This window comes from Helicoverpa zea, chromosome 5 (genome assembly GCF_022581195.2).
Source record: "Helicoverpa zea isolate HzStark_Cry1AcR chromosome 5, ilHelZeax1.1, whole genome shotgun sequence".
In the NCBI taxonomy this organism is placed as follows: Eukaryota; Metazoa; Arthropoda; class Insecta; order Lepidoptera; family Noctuidae; genus Helicoverpa; species Helicoverpa zea.
The window spans coordinates 12228631-12250511 of NC_061456.1; the positions used below are offsets into that span (position 1 = coordinate 12228631).

At 36.1% G+C, this 21881-nt stretch overlaps 2 protein-coding genes across 3 annotated transcripts; both read right to left on the minus strand.

Annotated features, from left to right (window-relative positions):
* Nucleotides 1–21631, minus strand: LOC124630567 (elongation of very long chain fatty acids protein 7-like). Of its 2 annotated transcripts, none has more exons than XM_047164524.1 (5): nucleotides 21487–21631; nucleotides 2221–2411; nucleotides 1798–1872; nucleotides 832–1128; nucleotides 1–442 (listed from the first exon to the last, which is right to left on the minus strand). In XM_047164524.1, the coding sequence occupies exons 1-5, from the start codon at nucleotides 21563–21565 to the stop codon at nucleotides 107–109; spliced, it is 978 nt and encodes a 325-aa protein (XP_047020480.1). In that variant the 5' UTR covers nucleotides 21566–21631; the 3' UTR covers nucleotides 1–106. The 2 variants fall into 2 exon arrangements, with proteins under 2 accessions (XP_047020480.1, XP_047020481.1); XM_047164525.1 differs by lacking the exon at nucleotides 21487–21631 and adding an exon at nucleotides 3542–3669.
* On the minus strand, nucleotides 6784–10494 carry LOC124630566. The gene is made up of 2 exons (XM_047164523.1): nucleotides 9906–10494; nucleotides 6784–9456 (listed from the first exon to the last, which is right to left on the minus strand). Exon 2 carries the CDS (start codon nucleotides 9445–9447, stop codon nucleotides 7135–7137), a length of 2313 nt encoding a protein of 770 aa, XP_047020479.1. The 5' UTR covers nucleotides 9448–9456; nucleotides 9906–10494; the 3' UTR covers nucleotides 6784–7134.
* Nucleotides 21632–21881: the final 250 nt, after the last annotated feature.

Consider the following 21881-nt stretch of genomic DNA (forward strand, 5'->3'; position numbering starts at 1 on the left):
TTTATTATTAAATGTATTTTTTTATTAACTTAAAGCTTATTCACACGCAAAATCATTTATATTCTAAATTAAAACCTAAAATTAAACCTAATAGTTAAAATTAGAACTACGTCGCCTTCTTTCCTAAATTGAACCGTATTCTATAGGTATCATTGACGGTTATTGAAGCACTAGTATATTGACTGTCTGCATTTGTTTTTCCTTTTCCATATTTCATTCCATTTTCAAATGTTTTATTTTTAATATCAGTTTTGTTTGTTCCATTTTTGAATTGTGTGTCTTTATTTGTTTTCTTGTTGTATGTGTTCACGTAGAAGTTTCCGAATAAATAGAGAAAGAGAGTGCCGTTGATAGCCATAGCGATTGTCATCGTGTAGGATGGTGAACATTCAGATACCATGAAGGCGATGCCGAAATGGATTAGGATGAGGGCGAACTGGATCTGAAAATAAATGTTTGACATTAATGTGGTGCTAAAAGAGAGTCTGACTGATTCGTATGGTAAGATTCAACCAAAATAATTTTCGAAAAAAAAATGTGTTTGCGTACATAGGTAACAATTTCGAGGACTTTGAGATTTCTGTGCCATTTTTATTTCTGTATGCCGCGCAGTCTAGATGATGATTTTTTGTTAAAAAATAACTACTTAATCAAGTATAACAGTCTAGTATTTTATATCTGATTAAGTTTTAGGTGTGTCAAAAATACTTGAGAGAAAAGTGCTAATTTATTTAGCCTAATTTCAGTAAACGTATTTGACTTCGAATTGCTACAGTAAGATTCATTAAAACGTTGTCAAAAAAACAACAAATACAAAAAAAAAATAATTACCAACTGCATACTAGTAATATACTTCTTCCACCACAAATACTTCGTCAAACTCGGCACAGAAGACAACCCATAATAAGTATACATAACGACATGTACAGTCGAGTTCAAAAGTCCTAAGAACAGTACTGTATAAGTTGGTTCATATTTCAACGCTATCCAAGTAACAGCTACCATCAATGTATGGTGATATACGTGAAGAAAAGTGACTTGGTTGCTCTTCTTTCGGAGAACGAAGAATATTGTGTCTAGGAGTTCTGATATTTTGGCTAGGAAGTAGTAGTGCATTACTGCTGTTATCTGAAATGATCAAAAAATATTTATTTTAAATACAGTTTTACAGTTTCTGTCGTGATGGCCTAGTGGGCAAAGAACAAACCTCTCAAGTATGAGGGTGTGGGTTCGATTCCAGGTCAGGCAAGTACCAATGCAACTATTCTAAGTTTGTATGTACTTTCTAAATATATTTTGGACGCCAATGGCTGATAAAAAGGTGAAGGAAAACGTCTTGAGGAAACCTGGACTATATAGTCTGAAATCATTAATCCGCATTGAGCAAACGTGGTGATTAATGCTCAATCCTTCCCAGTGGGACACCACCGTTCCACTACTGAGTACAGGCCTCCCCTCACACGGAGAAGGATTGAGAAATATTAATTAAAAAATATATCCCATATAAACATATCTAGACAACTAGTGGCCCGCGGTACGTGCTCGCTAAGTATAAAGTCCACAATATTGTTACAAAAAGTGTGATGAACGAAGAACCGCTCGACCGATTTTGTGTAAACTTCACTTAAAGCATCTACTAAATATTCCGAACAAAGCCCAAACATTTGGTTTGGATAAGTGAGACTGTTCTTGAGTTATAAAATTACAACGAAAAGTGGCATTAATTTTTATATAAATACATAGATATAAATTATGTTTTGTTTATCATTATAGTTAAATATTGCAACTGAGTCTTACATGTCTTCTATTGTATTCAGTCTCCATCACACAAGTTTTCGGCACTAAACCATTAGCTGACATCATGGCTGCACACTGAAAGTAAAAACAATTTATTGTTTACCTCAAATTCGTATAAAATGACAAAAAATATACGCTGACTGGTAGTTATTTTTAAACCGACTTTAAAAAGTGGAGGTTCTTAGTTTGAGCCGTAAGTATGTATGTATGTTTGCGCGCAATTGTCTCGGGTTTGGCGGAACCGAATTTGATGTGATTTTTAGCCTGATAGATATTTGTCAGACTTAGGAGAGAACTATGTACATTAGTCGATTTTATTTTCTTAATACTTTTTTCAAATAATTCAATAGTATAAGTTTCATAGTAATAGGTAATAGTTTCAGGAACTATAACGTAATTAAAAAAATATATGAAAAAGCTTACCAAATATAACAAAAACGCCGAAATCCCGACTTGCACGGCATTATAAATTGGTATAAGAGTCTGCAACTTGTATGCTTGTCTATCCTTCATGAACGAAGGTCCTAACTTCAGCACGAAGAGTAAATATACCACCAGTATGCTGACTACTGGAACTGGTGAACTCATGAAGAGCCAGGAGTTTACGAAGTCCGCTGTAAAAAAAAAGGAAAAAAATTTTTTTTTTTTTATTGCGTTTAAATCACGCTGATTCTTAAAAAAACATTTGGCCCCAAACTAGGCAAGCTTGTATCTTGGGTACCAAAAATTGGATTGCAATGCTTATCTATACAACTATAATAAAGAGACATTCAGAAACTACTGAACCAAAAAGAAAAATCTTTCAATGTCGGGTACCTATACTATTGCCGAGTAACATAGGATTTTATGCCGACACGGTACGTGGGTGAAACCGCGAGAAAACGCCTAGCGAGAGATAAAAAGGATGTTGTACTTGGTCAAAATGATGATGCTTGAACGTAATTATTTTTAGAAATTGTATTCCTAAAAATTGTAAAATGTATTCCAAAAATTAGAAATTGTATTCCTAAAAATAACTTTAGGTATACCGTGTCATAAAAAAATTGCAAGTAACAAATTAGTTTCCTATACCTACATAAACAACTTTGAAAGTACATATGACAGTACACTTTATATAAAGGCCCTTTAAGTTTGTATAGGTAGGTATAGAAATTCGCACGTGTTGTCGGATTTACTAGCTTTTGACCCGGGCATTCCAAGGATGGGTGTCTATTTATGTTATAACGAGTTCATTAGTACAGTTTGCGCCAAATATAAAATATATTTACGATTTCCAAGTCGAGAACTACTAGACTAATATTATGAAAAAAAAAAAACATTTAGTTAGATTAACCCATTTATTGAGAAAAGCTGTAGGCTAAATTAGCAATTTATCTGGGTGAGCAGATAAGCTCTTACGGGACGCGAGTGAAACCTCTCGCACGTCACATAAGATTCACTTCATTCTTTACACTCCTAGTTCAACGAATGGGAATTCACAAAACTCCACAAGAAATTTACGAATTCTCGAGATTATAAAGAAGTTACTCTACAAATAAACACAACCACTTAATTTATAAAAAAAATACACTTAGAATTGTAAACAACGTTAATTCTTAAATCAAGTTACTAGTTTCCGCAGCTTCCGGGTTACTATGGATAGTAGGATTAAATCCATTTTTCAAAACACAATAAAACACTACACACAAAATAATAAACATTAAAAGTCACTATCAAAAAACGTAATAAAAAAATGTCATCTAACTGTTTATTCTCTCCATTGTGTTACTATAAAGTTCCGTTCACTACACTGTTTTATCAATCACTAAGTACAAGGAAAACTTAATAATTTAAAATACAAATAATAGATGTTCCTGACACTTTGCAAGGACGCGAACTAATGATAAAAAGCAGTCAGTGTGCTATATATTATGGAAAAATTGTTAAGAGCGCAAAGTTACTTGACACTGGGTTCCGTACATATTTTTTTTTTGTCTTAAACTTTATTTTTTTTATATCCCATCTGCACAGCTGAATAATTTATTTTTAGAGATTTCTTAACCCTAAGAACTTTTAAATATTACGCAAATCAAGGGGTCAACGTCAAGGGGTCATAGATATCTGCAGTTTAACCATTTTCATCAAAACAGCAAATTATACAAGCTGTTGATTTGCATCCGTGCCATAGTCAAGGAGGTTAAAATTAAATACGTAAATAATCGATTTGAATTACGGTAGGTGGGAAAAAGCTAATATGCGCTGCTTTTTTTGATGTTGTAATTTCATGGTATTTCAGAATTTAGCCCACGGTTAAACACAAATCATAACAGAATTCCCCCGCGGCCACAGTGTGTGCGTGATAGCAGCTATGTGTGCGTAGACAGAGAAAACTAATGTCTACGTGTGTGCGTGAGTGTCGATGTGTGAGTGTCTTATCTACGACATGACAGCGCGAGCGCGCGAGCGAGCGAGACCGAGTGATACGCGATAGCAATCATTTTACCTAAAGTTTCGAAAATCACCTTCATTATTGTCATTAACTTCGTTTTACTTTACTTACTAATTTTTGAGCATAAATTTAACACAGATATCTTATTAACTACAGTAATAAGCAATACTAGTGCGCGAAAGAAAGTTCACTAACATGTTAACAGCTGATTGATAAAATGTTCGTTTTGCTTTCAGCATAAAGTTTTCGCAGTGATTTAGTTTTTATTTTTGAATTAAATTGGTTAATAATTAGAAATTTTGCTTCCTTCTTAACGGTCTTAGGACCTTGGAACACGGAAATCTTATTAATGACGTAATACTAGTGCGCTAAAGGAAAGTTCACTGACCTGTTAACAGCTGATTGATAACATTTTCGGTTTGCTTTAACATTCAGCGTAAAGATTTCGTAGTAATTTTGTTTTTACTTTTCGATTAAATTGGTGAAAGATGTGTTAGTTAAGTGTAGGCACGAGGTGATTCTTTCGGCTCGTAGGTATTATTGGCGTGGTTAAGAAATCAACTTATTTACACTAATAAAATTGATTAAGCTGACTACGTATTTGCAAAATGTACAAATAAATAAATTACCTAGTTTAGTTACCCGGAGGTACTGTTCAAAGCTGTCACCTTCACACTCTTGGCACAATCGAGCACGACGAAGTAGCTGGTTGTCCTTCAGCTAACATAACACTATCACATTCGTTTTTAAAGTGTCGAAAGCACTAAGTTAACGGTCCTAGCACATAAGTCTGTCACATGACCAGCATGACCCTCCGTGATGAGGGTTCCCGGTCGGTAAACATTTCCCGGAACATAGGTATGTACGGCTGTCATTGCACATCCTTGGCAGTCGTAACGGGTAGTCAGAAGCCAGTAAGTCTGACACCAGTCTAACCAAGGGGTATCGGGTTGCCCGGGTAACTGGGTTGAGGAGGTCAGATAGGCAGTCGCTTCTTGTAAAGCACTGGTACTCAGCTGAATCCGGTTAGACTGGAAGCCGACCCCAACATGATTGGGAAAAGGCTCGGAGGATGGATGGCTGTTAGTACACTGTTGTCACTGATGGCATACAGGCGGACCATCGCCACCAACTCGTGTTCGTGTAGTTTTCCGTCATCTCGCACTTTGTACCTACACGTCGCGGAATTCAAAGCGCACGTACGCAGCAGCGGCGGCGACATCAAACACACTGCTTGCCGTCGGCGCTTGTTTGTTCCGGCTTCAAGGGCACGCGGGGAGCGGCGAGGCGAGTGTGTGGGAGTACTCGCACTGTGATTGGGTGAATTTGGGTAGGCTGGATGATCTACGATTTTTATTGAACGATCGTTGCGTATGCTTTGTGCATGTATCGTTTGCGTTTGTGTGAGTGCGCAGCGCGGTAGTAAGGCTAGTAACACACGCGCCGAATTAAAGTACGGCTGGGTTACACTGACGGATATACGTAAATAAGAAAAAAACATGAAAAAATTACCTACCCATTTTTTCGTTGATTTGGGTCGAGAATCATTAGCATATTTACGTCCTTGACTATGGCACGGATGCAAATCAACAGCTTGTATTTTTAGATGTAGCACTAATACTTATATGTTTTAATAGAACTCACAACTAATGGTTTTTGTTTATCTATGTTTCAAACTCGTCCTATTATAGATATCATAAGCCAAAAATAATTATAAAATTAAGTAATACGTCTATAATATGGTATAAGGCAATTTCAGACTTGCAGTTTTGGTATGAAAACGTCTGACGCATATTTCAGGCTTCAAAAATCTTAACGTGCATCTAAAGCGTATTTCATTGCAATATTTGCTTAAATCGATGACGGAATTTGAAAATACAGACTGACGATTATTACGATTAGACGATTTTCAAAAAAGCAGGTTTAAACGCTTAAAAAAACGAGGCTTGTCTAGCATATAATACGCTAGTCTGAAATTGCTCTAATCTCAAACAAAGATGTGAAAAAAAAAATTCCATTGTAATTAAATTACAAATCGCAAGATTATTGCCATGGGAGTGTATATTTATACGAATTTAAACCTTATTGTCTCTGAGAGTCAATAAAAAATAAGCCTATGGTGGGTCAAGAATCCGCTAATATGTATTACGTGTGATTTTTTGTCTCTTAAAAATATAATTTTATGTTAATGATAATTATTTTAATGAATTTGTTTTGTGGCGAGATATAAAAAATGAGGAAGAACTCTTTCAAAAAAGACTAGACCTCTGAACCTACTAATTTAACATTATAAGTATTTTTTATTCTGTAACTAAGAGGATTTTCTCTTTCACGGAACCTTAAAATTTGATATCAAAATTGGGAAAATCTTAAGCTAAATTAGAACGACGTTAAGGATATCAGAATACTATTTATTTGCGTAAGAAATGTGAATCATATCGAAATGTCGTCAGTGGGTCATAAACAAACTTGGGTTTCAAAAATAAAAATAAAATCAAAGTCGTATTTTGTTTGGTTCGAATCAGCATTTATTTTGAGAAACATAAAATAATTATAATAAAAATATTCTCAGAGATCAAAGCTTTGATTTTAATTAGTTTTTCAATATTTTAATTTATAACTGTCCACAGAAAAGACTTCACAATCAACAGAAAAGACAAAAGTTGTAATTTGTCTAAATAATTCTAAACTAAATAAAAGAGTTTTATTAAAATTACAACAATCTGGCTGTATTAATCATCTTCACATAAAAAATGTCATAAAATAAACAATCCTCTCGTTTTGAAAAAATAATGAATTTATGTCCACAGAAGGGATTTATTTTCGGTTGACTTAAATCAAACATAATGTCAACCAAACTGAACGTAAAATAATATAGAAATAAACATAATGAGACATATCATATTGTTTTATTCGTCATCGCCACTATCAGTGTAGGGATCGACAAAAGGTTTTTGAGACTGCTTAGGTCGTACAATGAAGTCGCCTTCGCTGCTGCTGTCTGTGGGCAATGGATGACGATAGCGAGGTGTAAAAATAACATCAGAGTCATCAGAGTCTGAAAGGAACTTGGATCTCTCATCCTGCAGAGGTAAAGACACGTCTGAATCATCAGAGTCTGGCAGGAAACCAAATCTTTTACAGGGACGTGATGGGACATTATGAGAAGTACCTCCATCAGGTGTAATCTGATCTGACCTATAAGTTATTGTAGAAGCATTAGCCGTGTCTTCACTTCTCGGAGAAACGTTCCTTGCGTCAGCCATACTCAAGGGACTATGCGTTTGTGTATTATTGGACGGAACCTTTATCTGGCCAATTTCAAAATGCGGGCAAACAGCATTAGATGCACAAGACAGACAACTAAGCCTTCGGGCATGTAAAATATTTGGATCATTTTGATTCCAAGAAAGTTGATGTATCTTAAATGTCCCTTTATAAGCTTTCATCGCATTTTTATCTACTATTTCTTGAATGTCTTCAATATTTGGATCCCCAATTCCGTAGATCTCAATTCCTTTACAGTTCTCTTTTAGACATAACATAAGTGAGTCATAGTCAGACACATCTTTGCCCATCGCAACCGAACTGTCGCACAGCCTTTTTATGCAGCCACCTACTCCGTCTGGAGCACCTTTGCCATGCCCCTTTTCGCTATAGTGCCAAACAATATCGGTCACGTCATTTAATTCTCGACTAATGAATTTAACAATTAAAAGAAACATAGTTTTGTTTCGGTATTGGGTCGTTGGGCCGTCACTCAAAATATGTAGTTCTGTTAAATTTGGACTGAGTTCTTTAATTCGCTGTAGAATTGGTTTAAGGTGGGCACAGATCATAACAGGATCATGGCGTAAATTTTTTGAAATAGAACACATGGATGTAGTTTGGAAACCATTATTCGGAAATTCTGCCGCGCTATAATAAACGCAAGTATGAAGAGACAATTGAGGCTTCGAGCCACCAAAATGAGCCGACTGAACCTCAGCACTATACTTACAATTATAGTTTTCGGAAAAGTCTACATGCAACAAGCCTTTGGTAGACGTTAATTGTTGTTTAAATGTTTGTATTGATCTCATTTGATGAATCATATTAGCTACATGTTGCATGAATACTGGTAAATTTAAATGTAATAACTTCACTAGCGCACCTATCGTAGTTTTAACAGTTTCTTTAACACATTTCTTGCACTTTTTCTGTACACCTTTGATAACTACATCCACGTCTTTTGTAACCCATCTATCATAAGTTATATAATCGTTTTCGGCAAAGTTATTAAAATCAATTTTCTTATAAAGACAGCTCTGACACTCTCTCTCTAAACATTTAGGAGTCAGTGTATTATTACAACACAATGCCTTAGCGGCATCGGATGCAGATCCGTAAGAAACAACTTTCGATTTTTGAAGTGATCGAATTATGTGATCATTATTTTCGTGTAACGTACAGAGACACGTGTTTCTTGAAGCTGCTTTTGGAAACAGAACCCAAAAAGGTCTATATCTCCTAAAAGTCTGATATGAAATATTAAATCCTGTTTTGAGTTTAAATATTATGTGTAAGTTTAAAAGTGTGTCATTTAGTAAACGAATTTGCCTTTTGCTTTTTTTCCTAGTTATTGTTTCATTTTTACCTGCAGTTAATCTACTATATTCGTCATTTATTAAAAAATCATGCACAGCTTTTCTTATATCCGTTTTCAAGACTTTATTTCTAGAACTCGACTTCGATGCTTTCTGTTTTCTTTCTTCTAGTCTTCGTATTCTCATTCTATACTTTTTAATTACCTTCCCCATCTGAAACACCTTTTTCTTTAAAGCCTCATTTTCAGCTTTTCTTGCTCTTTTATTTCGGGCAGCTACTGCACGTCCAGATTCAACTCGCGAGAGTGAGGAAGACGGACTTGCCGGTGGAGTATTTTCTTGTATAAGTGATTCAGTAGCTTTTCGCATCTTTAATAATTGTCGCCGTTTCTTCGATTTTTCGCGCCACATTTTTCTTATTTGCCGCTGTTGCCTCGGTGTAAACTGATCAATTGTTTTAATATCTCCTCTATCCTTTTTCTTATGGTATCTTTCTCTATCTTGTTTGCGTATCTCTTCAACAGCAGCTTCAGTTAACTTAGCCCGAGCTCGACGCATACTTAATTTTTTTTGTTCACGCCGTCTCATCTTTTTTTCTTCATCAGTAAGATTCTTTAGTGTATTTTTTCTAGGCATTTTAATTTACTGAAACAATGACAATGAACCATGTACCCACACCAAGCCAAGCATTAAAAAAGACATAACACGTAAATGCAACACAATATTGGTAAAAAAGTCCCATAATAAACATGACAATAAATATATTATACATGGCATAATATCCTATGCAAAGTAACAAAAACAAATGCTCTAGCTGTTCAACACATAATTTGTTTGCAAAAAGCAAGTTTTAGTCTTAATAGATGTCACTTCTGTGGACACAGTCTTTTCCGTGTCAATGTCCACAGAAAAGTCTACGTCCACAGAAGTGACTGTCTACGGAAAAGTTTGTCCACGGATGAGAAAATCAATCAAATCAAGCGTAAAAACACGTCAAAATTTTAGGTTAGAATTTAAAAAGCAATGCTTGTAAAAATGGCGTCCCATAACAATTGATGTTAATAGATTTCCATAATATTTGATAAAACACTTACCGTGGTATCGAAGTCACAGAAAAGTCGCAATGATCTTTTATATTATACTGAAATAATCTTTGATTTAAGCAATTTTTGTTTTTTAATTGACGGAGCGCATGCAGACCGAAACCAAGGTATCTTAAACTGACAGCGATTGAAATGTTACCAGTTCAAATAAACAATTTAGGCTGCGTTCCAAATATTGAGAATTCAAACATTGTATATATTATGACCACGGAAAGAGTCGCGGACCTAATAACAAATTGTTCATGTATCATAATTTGAAGAAATTTTATTTAAATATTGTATAACAGTGGAAAAATGGATTTTGATTATATTAATAACGGTTAAAAGAGGTGATGTATTAGTATTTGTAAATTATTACATTTTAATTTTGATCATGAAGTTTGAAACCGCGTTTGGAAACGGTCCACGGAGGGGTACAAAAAGGATGTTTATATTTTAATATTTTTAAAACTAATAATTAAAATGTAAAAATTACCTGGTAAATTAATGGTGTACACTCATATTAAATAACTGTAAGTATAAATATGGTTGATTTACATTGTTTTAGTTAAGTTTGAGTCAACGCACACATAATTTTAATGTTCTGTTTATGACCCCAGTATAACTTGATCTTCACCGAATTAAAGGAAAAAATACAGTATTTTTAATATTAAATTAGACGAACAGGACATTTAATCTTGCATTCTGCAGATTGCGACTAACATTGACAATCAAGTTATTTACGTCATAAACACTTAAAAATAGGTATAGCTCTAATTGATACGTAAACAACAAAGTTTCTAGGTTAATTATAACATGAAAACTTATTGAATTAAATGTTAAAAATAAGATTATTTTAAAACCCATCTTGACGTTCGTTTCGTGGAAACTACTTACACATGCCGATAAAAAGTACCTAGTCTATTATTCCGAAAAGTAATAGTTACTCGAGAAATGGACTTCGGAACAATTTTTCTGAACTTAGAGCGGGTTTCTCAAAAAGCGGTCGAATTTACGAACGAGTGACGTACACGATGACGTATCAAAGATGAGCGGAGATGCCATAAGGCAGGTAAGCAAGATCAAATACGTCAGTGGTGACGTTCTACGTCGTCATCATATAAAATTTTTTGATATAGGTATGTTTATACAGCCTTTAGAAATAGCATCTGGACAGAACTGAACTTAAGGAACTTGAATCCAAAACAAACCTGTGCAATCAGCTGTTGCAGGAGAGGGATGATAGTGAGGTAGAAGTCAAACGTATAGTAGACAAGAACACTGACCTTAAGAACCAACTGGCAGAATTACACATCCAACATATGGACATACTTGATCAACATAGTCACCTCCGTCAACTTGTGTCAAATTTTCAAGAATGTAATGACACACATGAACTGGCATTAAGGCGGATCTCAGAACTGGAAATTGAGCTAAGCAAGGCCCACAACACCATCACACAGTTGGAAGCTGTTAAATCCAGTGAACAGTCTGCGAACACCTGCAGTCTTTTCAATGAGTTAGTTGGTAGTTTGTCCGGACCCTCTTGTAATGAGCCAGTTGTAACAATAGACTTGACCAATGACACTTTAATTAAAAGTAGAACATTTACATCTCATAATAAGATAAAAAAATATTTAAAATTAAATAGAATAATAGGTAAAATTAGAAAATCTTTAAAGAAACAGAAAGTGTACAAATCAAATAATTTCCTTAGGAAAAAGAACATTACTTTAATTAGTGATTTAGGACTATGTCAATCAGAATTGGACGTATGTAGGTCATTTCATGACACTGAAATACAGCGCTTAGAGGAGGAGCTTCATGTTAAAGAATTGTGTCTTAGGGATATTTTCCAGAAATATGAAGCTTCACAACAGGACTTGAGTGTGCGCATGCAGGAGGCCTGTGAGTTGGCAGACATAGTGAGGTGCAATGCAGAGAGGTATGAGTCATTGACAAATAACCTTTCCTGCAGTTGTACTTGCTCCCCGACACCTGAGCCCCAGTCTGTTACCCCGGCACCACAGGCGACTCAAGTGGCTGTTACCCATAATTCTGATTCTGTTACAGTTTTAAATAAAAGTATTACATACATCTTTTCAGACAAATTTGGTCAAGGTTTAGGTAGTATATTTAATCAGTGTTCGCAACAATATGTAATTAACAATTGTTTACCTGGTGCCAGTTTTAGCCACTTAATAAATACTATTAAATTGACAAAGCTAATCCCCTATTCTACTATAATATTACTTTATGGAGATAGCTTTAACGTTACAAAAAAAGATATTATAGAATGCATTAGTCTTGTTATACATTTAAGTAAAATAAATAAATGTAAATTCATAATAGGTGCCTTACCTTACTCTTACAGTTTGACTGAGGAACAAAATAGGCACATTTTTGACCTAAATATGTTAATGTACAATAGGATTAACCGTCTTGAATCTATTTCAGTTTTTGATGTTAATCAATTTGATAATAGATTTAAACTAACTGAACATTCTATGTATTTGCCACCTAGCTGTAGACGACACATTGCTAATCTTTTAGCATATAATATACACATTGACACAGGTACTTGTCATGTACCTCCGGATATTGTTATTATAGTAATACTACTAACATTCTTATTGATATGCCTAGTAGTTTAAACTATTAGGCACGACAACAGGTGAGTCAAATGTTTTGAATCTTGTACATCAAAACATACAGGGCTTATCTGGCAAGGAGTTAGAGTTAAGTTTGTTTTTGGAAGGTTTTAATGTTCATGTCTTATGTTTGACTGAACATTGGTTAAAAGAACCCGAAATATTGTTTTTAAACGATAGCAAATATACTGTACAAAGTGCGTTTGTAAGAAAGAATGCCATACGAGGTGGATCTTTGATATTAGTTTCTAACGAGTTAAAATGTAAACAACGACAGGATCTGGTTAAACTTTCAGTCGAGCGCACTATCGAGTTGTCTTGTGTAGAACTTGAGCGATATGTTATAATTTGCGTATACCGCCCCCCCACAGGTGATTTCAACATATTCGAGTCAGTTATAGAAGACTTGTTTAATAAATTGAAATCTAATAATAAAAGTAAAATAATATGCGGAGATTTTAACATAAATATATTAGAGGTTTCTCCATTAAGTATTAGACTCGTAAACCTATTTAAATCTTATAACTTAGTCAATTTGTTTTTTGAACCTACAAGAATCACGGCCACTTCTTCAACTTGCCTTGATAATATTTTTTGTGATTGTAAAGCCTCAAGTTGTATGGTTCTTAATAACCTGACATCTGACCATTGCGGACAAAGTGCTTGTTTTCCCATGGTAATCCGCAAGAAGCCATTTAAAATTGAATGCAGGCCTGTTACAACTAGTCGATGCAGTAGATTTAAAAGTAATATAAATAAAAATCTTAAACCTTCCATTCTTGCAAATGAAGATCCTAATGTCATGTATGGATCACTCTTTGATGTTGTAGAAAAGGAATTCAATTCCACGTTTAAGACTAAAACCATGACTGTCAATGCTACCTCTGCCAACTTTAATAAATGGGCTACTGAAGGTATTTACAAAAGTCGAGCGAGGCTTTACGAGTTATACGGTATGAAAATGTACAGGTTTGATACTCCGTTCTTAGATTATGTTAGAAAATATTCAAAATTATTTAAACAAATTTGTAATGTTGCTAAATCAAAATATTTAAGTAATACAATAAAAAATTCTTCTAATAAAGTAAAGACTACTTGGAAAATTATTAATCAGGAAACTGGAAAATCGACAAATATTGAGAATAAATTAGAAATATTCGCTGATAATAAACGTATTAGTAATGCGGCTGACGTAGCCATGGCATTTAATGAGTTCTTTGCTAGCATACCTTTAACTACGACTCGCTCCTTGAGTTCTTCTGCTACGGACGCTGAGAGTCTCCTGCATAATAGTGTCCCTAAGTGTGACGCTATTTTTAGTTTTGAGCAAATAACGCCAACTGATGTTATTAACGTTTTTAATTCACTGAACTTAAAAAACAGTGGTGACTATTGGGGCATTTCCATTAAACTATTAAAGAATATAATCGACATTGTTGCCCCCTATCTTGCTATCACATTTAATAAATGTATTGAAACCGGAGTTTTTCCTGACCTCATGAAACTAAGTAAAGTCATTCCCTTATTTAAATCAGGCGATAAGAAGGATGTAAATAATTTTAGACCCATATCCATCTTACCCGCTTTTAGTAAAATATTCGAAAAATTAGTACTCAAGCAGTTACAAAGATATTTCAATGTTAATAGCCTCCTTCATAGTGAACAATATGGCTTTACAAAAGGTCGTTCAACAACAGATGCTGGTGTAGCTCTTTTAAAACACATTTTTAATGCGTGGGAAAACTCTCAGAATGCCATTGGAGTATTCTGTGATCTCTCCAAAGCATTCGATTGCGTGCACCACGATACGCTTCTACGTAAATTACGTTATTACGGAGTCCAAAATGAAGCTCTTAGCGTAATAGAATCATATTTAAATAACAGAGTGCAATGCGTAGATGTCAATGGCGTCAAATCATCAGGTTTATCTGTCCAATTAGGTGTGCCACAGGGCTCAATATTAGGTCCGTTCTTATTCCTGGTATATATTAATGATCTACCATTCCATCTGAAGAATATCTGTGACGTTGTACTGTTTGCAGATGACACTTCACTTATTTTTAAAGTCGACAGAAATAGGGATCAATTTAACGACGTAAACAGTGCACTTTCGTTGGTTACACACTGGTTTAGTACTAATAACTTGGTCTTAAATGCAAAGAAAACAAAATGCCTTAAAGGAGATCATTCAAGTCTCGAACAATTTGTACCCAAAAATGAAAGTGCCGGCCAAAAGAAAAAAATAGTAGATTCTTGTAGAGAATAATGCCCTGAAGATTTTTTACTATTACAAGAATCGTCTACAATTAACCCCCCGGCTGCTATTTGACTTTGAAAATACCAAAAAATCTCACAATGTTTGGAGCATTACATAACGGCCCCAAACTGGAGAAGGCAGCCGCTGCCTTCAAAGGACTCCTGCCCAACCTGGGAATCAAATGACTTGGGCTGTGGGGAAGTCAGACACTTATTGATTAAAACCCATCATGGAGAAACCAGGGTCGCGGTAATTCTTGCGAAAAATCCCGCAGCCTCAATAGGCTTTGTCCCCGCTAAAAATATCGTACGCTTCTTGTCGAGGATGTCCTGAAGATATTTTACTAATATAAGAAACATCTTCGGTTAACCCCCAGACTGCTATTTGAGTTTAAAGTGTGAGAACCGTGAATAAAAAACCTATTCTTGAATGTTATTGAATGTTACGGAAAATAAAGTCCACAGTATTTTTTTAACTAATCGAACGTCTACGATATACCCCCCCTCCTGCTACACCGAGTAGACTTACTGATTTAAACCCATCATTTTCCTTCTGATAATGTACCAGGGCCGCGGTAACTCTTTCGAACAATCCCGCAGCCCTGGCAGGTTCTGACCCTAGTGGGCCCCACTGGGGTTTGCTGACTGTCTGAGGAGGGCTTGACTTGTCAACGCTCGCCGCCGAAACGGGCCTGTTGTCTCCAAGGAAACGAAGGGACGATAAGCCTCCCTAAACTCACCGCCCACAAACCGACGTCTACGGTGCCGGGAGTCTTCTCGACACCCAACGCGCGTGGTGACTTCCACGTCTACCTCAGCGGATGGGATGAGAGGCGCGAACTCTCAGTTATTGCACTGCCTCCTTCTCTGGCATGCTGCGCAGAAGGAGACGAAGGCATCCCATTCCTCCTCGCCCCAATAGATTTTCCTTTGGCTCATAGTGCCTCTGTCTCCTTGGAAACAGCAGGTGTCGGTGGCGTGCATTGTTCACACCCCTCAGAGAATCAGTAAACCCCAGGCGACCCCCAAAACCTGGCGGGGCTTCGGGGTTCGAAAGAGTTACCGCGGCCCTGCAGCATGGTCAGAAGGAACACAACAATCAGTAACAGGCTCCTCGGTGTAGCAGGAGGGAGGGGGGGGGGGTATATCGTAGACGTTTGATTAGTTAAAAAAAACTGTGGACGTTAGTTGCCGTAACATTCAAGTATAGATTTTTTATTCACGGTTCTACCTTTAAACTCTAACAGCAGCCTGGGGGTTAACCGAAGACGTTCCTTATAATAGTAAAAAATCTTCAGGGTATCCTCGACAAGAATCGTTCGATATTTTTGCGGGGACAAGGCCTATCGGGGCTGCGGGATTGTTCGAAAGAATTAATAATAAATAATGGCGTCCACGGCCAAATTCGGCCACGGCGCTGTTCTCATTTTAAGGAGTTCAGCCAGCTGCGCAGGACATATTATAGTGCATGAGCATTTGCGCAGACACAGGTGCACTCCCTATTCCTTCCCTCTCATAACCCGATGGGACGGCAATCCGACACGACCGGAGAGAGATCAGGCGCAGGATCGACATTTACGTGCTCTCCGATGCACGGGTGAATCAATCACCAACTTCCAGACTGGCTGGGGCTGCTTTGTGAAAGTTTAAGAAAACCCACAAAGCGATTTCGGCCCGACCCAGGAATCGAACCCGAGACCTCGAGCACAGCAGCCGCGCTTGCAACCACTAGACCAACGAGGCAGTCTAAAGAATCGAATGAGTCGAAAGAATTACCGCGGCTCTGGCTACCCCATGATGGGTTTTAGTCAGTAGGAGTCTGACTTCCCCACAGGTTAGGTAGGAGAGGCAGCGGCTGCCTTCTCCAGTTTGGGGCCGTAATGCAATGTTCCAAACATTGTGGTATTTTTTTTGGGATTTTCAAAGTCAAATAGCAGCCGGGGGGTTAATTGTAGACGATTCTTGCAATAGTAAAAAATGTTCAGGGCATTATTCTCTACAAGAATATATTATTTTTTTACTCTGGCCGGCACTTTCAGTTTTGGGTACGAAATGGATGATCTCCTTTACTCTACCGAACGTGAAAAACCTAGGCCCGAATATTATATTAAGTAACGAGGTTCTAGAAACTGTCGAATCCACAGTATTTCTTGGTATATCAGTCGATAGCAGACTTCAGTGGGGCTCGCACATAGCTAGCCTCGCGGGAAGGCTTAGCTCAGCTGCGTACGCCGTCAGAAAAGTAAGACAATTCACTGACGTAGAAACAGCTCGAGTAGTCTATTTTAGCTACTTTCACAGCGTTATGTCCTACGGTATTCTTCTGTGGGGCAAAGCTGCTGATATTCAAAACATATTTGTTTTACAAAAACGAGCTGTTCGTGCGATATACCGGTTAGGTAGTAGACATTCGCTAAGAGAGCTCTTTAAAGAAATAGGCATTCTTACTGTGGCATCACAATTTATCTATGCCAATATACTTTACATTAGGCAAAATATTCATTTGTACACCAAAAAAAGCGATGTTCACAGTATTAACACTAGAAACAAGCACAAACTGTGTGTACCCACTCACAGACTTCATAAGGTTCATGGATCATTTTTGGGGCTCGGTATCCGCTTTTACAATAAACTACCTCTAACTTTACTACAATTACCGTTTCATGCATTTAAATTACAAGTAAAGTCAATTCTTTCAAAGAAGGCTTATTATAGCATTAATGATTATTTAAATGATAGGAATAGTTGGTCGCTAAGTTGAACGCAAGGCAGCTCATTCTTGTTATCGCTATAACTAAATTTTAAACTTATTATGATTATTTTTTACATTGATTGACATTACTTCAGACATTAATTCTGATTTTTTCTTTTTTTAATTACTTTGGGAACTTCTGTTAAATTTTACTTAGCGTTGTTGCTTTATGGCTTGCTAGTACTGCAGTACTTCTTACATGTTCTACTTTTGTTGAATAGCTGCAAGCACGTCATGCTCCCTTAGACGGTATGGCCAGCGGTAGCGTTGGGGGTCGGGTTGTCCCCTTCCCTCAAAAATGTGCGAAGGGGGCGATGGCTGATCCTCGCGTTATACTCGTGAACGGGTGCTGCTGGCGGTACCAGGTCGTGTTGGTAGCTGTTGACACTATTAATAATAGTATGATTTTCTATTAGCTTTTTTGGAGAAAATAATAATACTGTAGTCCTAGCAGGTACACCTTGTTTGTGTTGTACAGCTACAACATAACCATCTGCGCATGTGGGTGGGCACGCCGATTTTATGCTTATGTTAAAAATACATTTTTATTTCAGTAACAGGAGGCTTTAGATACAGTTAATAGACTATAAGTAATGCTTGAGTGCTTAGTATTTATGGGTGTAAATCTGTGTGCTAGCCTACTTGTGTTAAGTTTGTATTGTTTTTTCTTTCCTAATTTTATATAATGGTTATCATGTGATAATGATATTTTTATTTGACTTGTTTTGTATACATTCTGGTTCTTCAAACCTTACAGACAGACATGTGTTGCTGGGGAGTTTGTTGCGCCACTTCTTCTTCCCAGCAAAAACACATAGGAAGTGGTGAAGGGCGGGCGTTTTGGGGGTTGTCTTTTGTTTTTGACGTTCGAAAAGTGCTGATTTATCAGCCTAATTTGAATAAACGATTTTGAATTTGAATTTGAACTCGCTGAAGAAGTTGCCGAGTCCGGGTGATACAGGCACTAACAGTCAGCACCTCTAGCAAGGTTTTTAATGGGTTTTTAATTGATTTTTATCGCGCGACGAACCACGGGCGATACTAATATTTGACTTTCCCAAAGTGAAGTAAAACAAAAGCGAAACCCGTCATGACGGGAAAAATAAGAAAGAAAGAAATGAGGAAATGACCAAGAAGTCTGGACAGCATCTTATTTTTTAATTAACTGTACCCTAAAATGTTTAAGATCGCACATTTCATTACAATTTATACGCTCGCAGTTGTTTTTAATTTGTTTTACATAACGGTCTCATGCGTCCGAACAATACTTGTTTTAATTACAATATTTAGTGTGTAGGTATTTTTTATGTGGGTTAAAACATAAAAATAGTATGTAGGTTTGTTTATGGCAATGTAATTAAAAATACTCTTTGATTATTTTACCAAATTCCAAAGAAAAGAAAGGAAACAACAAAGAAAAGAAACGGTGCATCATTTTGTTACCCTCTTCATAACATTATTTAACAGTGATGAAACCTATTGAAGAGCATATTATGTTACTATACGACAGCCAAGTTCCATTTACCACTAAAACACAGTAATCAGTTGTAATGGCTGATTTACATTGAGTCAGTAACTGACGTCAGTCCACTGACAAGTCAGTGCTGACCCGGCACTGCCATCGTGTAAATTGATTTGAAGTCAGTACAGTACTACTGACGAAACACTGACACTACACTGACTTCGTGTAAATAGCACGCGTCAGTTTTCGGCGCCTACACTGACGTCAGTTACTGACTCAATGTAAATCAACCTTAACTGATCAGATTAGAATCAGGCAATAACGTGGTTAGGAAAAGGCTAGGCAGATGATAATGACCTTTCACTAAACACATCGAGCGAGTAACTAAATCAAGGATAAGAAGATCTGTGTATAAATTAACTATTAAACGTTGCCTAAATCTTGTGTTATTGAATAAGTAAACTTAACCCTGAACATTCTGGATTGAACTGGTTTCTTCCAAGATTTTGACTTTTAACCCTTTGGCTAATCTATTGTAGTCTGAAGGGTAATATGTGTAAGGTCAAAAGTGGTATTTGATTTATTGTATTGCTATACACACAAACATAGTACATTATAGTATGTAAATAGGTCATATGGTATCTAAATTAAAGAGGAGTCAAATTACTTAATTAAATTAATAAATGGAAAACTTTAATGGACTTGTAATGGTATGTTAAGTATGTTAAAATTTTTCAAAAGCTGTCATTGAACTCAAAAAATCGCTCACTTTTTTGAAAGTAGTTTGTTCTCTGAACCGGAATTCAAGAAGAACACGTAGGTATCTATTTTTATGGACGAAGAAAAAATGCGTCTTTTCAGGCTTGTTTCCGCAAAATTTTGGTACCAACAGACATACTTATGTGGATGAATTGCAAGCATTCTTGATGAAGTTTCTTTGAAATCTCACCCATATTTGTGCAAGAAATCTAGACCAGTGCTTAGTTACATTAACAAATTGGAAATACATTATTGGGGTCAACAGTTGGAGTAGCTGCACTTGAACCTTAAGTTCAAATGAACGATAATGAGAATCTGGATCCAGAACAACTTTTTAAGTAAACCTGTTTTACCACTTTTTGGGAGCTTCCAACATTTCTTTTGGGTTGGTAGTTGTTAAGGTACTGTAAGATAAGTTATATATTGCAAAGGTATTCACCATAAAGACGATTGCCATACAAAACTGCAGACTGCTGCGGATGGCAGGAGTGGCAAAGCGGCAAAGTGGCAAAGCGGATTTCATAGAGAGATCATTGCAACATGAGACGATTCTCCCATAGAATGAGTCGTCGATAAGTTCTTACAAATGTCTCGCTACATTGGCATGTATGCAAGAGGAAAGAGGATTTAATGAAGGCGGTCAAAGGCGGTTTACGCCATTTATAAGACGAACATATCATACGGATATGCCAGTCGGATCAGCTCAAGTAATATACTTGGTAGATAGCCGCGATAGGTTAAGCAAGCCAAACACGGATCTACCCGGTGGTTTCGCCCGTGCGTTGTAATGACGACGAACACGGATTTACCTGTCATGTGTTTGATGACTATTTGTACATAATATGTCTTTCTGGTAGGTCAGACGGAACCAGTACGTGTATGGCTACCTTTTGGAGAGCGTACAAACGAGATGACATATCCTAGCTTCTGAATGTAGACTATACTTCAATGTTTTATAGGATATCAAGTTTATCTATAGAGCGATTCTTAAAAGCTAGAGTATAATTTTAATTTATCTTGTGTAATTATGACAATGAAAGGTCAATGACTCATATTTATATATTATTCATTAATTTAGTCACGTACAAGAGGCCCTAGTATATTAGGTGAAGTTTATGTAATATTTGCTAAAACAATGCAAACAAACCTTAGATCTACATAAATATGCTAATTTATAAATATTATGCTTGATTCGGTCTCGCAGAAACTTTTCTTATCCAGCAGTTAATATCCCAAAACTACTCCCATACAAAGAGTACCCACTTTTTTTTAGGAAAGTCACTTTATTGAGTTTTTTCAAATGTTTGCTAAAAGCTAAAAATAGTCTAATGTTATTGATAAAAAAGTCACAACATACTTAATACTTAAGTTGTTTTCAGGAAAACAATAAAAATAGCTTGGCTATCAGGTTAGCTGTTATCACAAGGTAAAGTACATATAGTCCCAGTCGAAGGACTACCTACTTTTTAACGCTCCTGCTAGCACAAACCTCCTAAATTATATTTTGGGATGCTGGTTTATCTAACTTAATCTGAAAGGATTCGGCAGAGCAAAATACGAACAGTCAATAGCCTTCCATGAGGTCAAAAACAAGCACTATAACTTGAATAAGGTTGAAAAGTAATTAAAAATAAACTCCGAAAACGAAATTAGTGTGATGTCATAATTTAGGAATGCAGGAACTAAAAAAAAAAACAAAGGAAAAATACTCACTTTTTTCGTAAATCAACTGCGCCGGTGATATTTTGGTTCCATTTTTTCCAAAAATATCAAATCCATTATACATTTCCATGGCACTTTAGGTAGTTGTGTACTTGTTGAACAGAACACGTCTTATCAGATCGATTATTGAAGTACAATTGACAAAAAACAGTACCTGGTTGTACCGTGCATCAATTAGGAGTATAAGGTTGTACAAGGTGCCAGTGAAAGCGGTTCTTTAAAATAAAGGTGCAGTAAGTATCTTTTTCTATAGGAGAATTTAAAAATATTTTATAATTTGTTTTGTTTCAGTTTTAATGTTTTATTACGTTAAATACTTAGTACTGTAAACCTCGAATACAAAAATTTTAACCTACATAAAAAATTAAAACAAAGGGTTGGATAAT

Coding starts and splice junctions, on each gene's coding strand:
- LOC124630567 (XM_047164524.1), bottom strand. CDS start 21,565: ATGGAAATGTATAATGGATTTGATATTTTTGGAAAAAATGGAACCAAA. Junction 2,412..21,486: donor GCAGTTGATTTACGAAAAAA/GTGAGTATTTTT, acceptor TTTTTTTTACAG/CGGACTTCGTAAACTCCTGG. Junction 1,129..1,797: donor CTGAATACAATAGAAGACAT/GTAAGACTCAGT, acceptor TGATCATTTCAG/ATAACAGCAGTAATGCACTA.
- LOC124630566 (XM_047164523.1), bottom strand. CDS start 9,447: ATGCCTAGAAAAAATACACTAAAGAATCTTACTGATGAAGAAAAAAAG.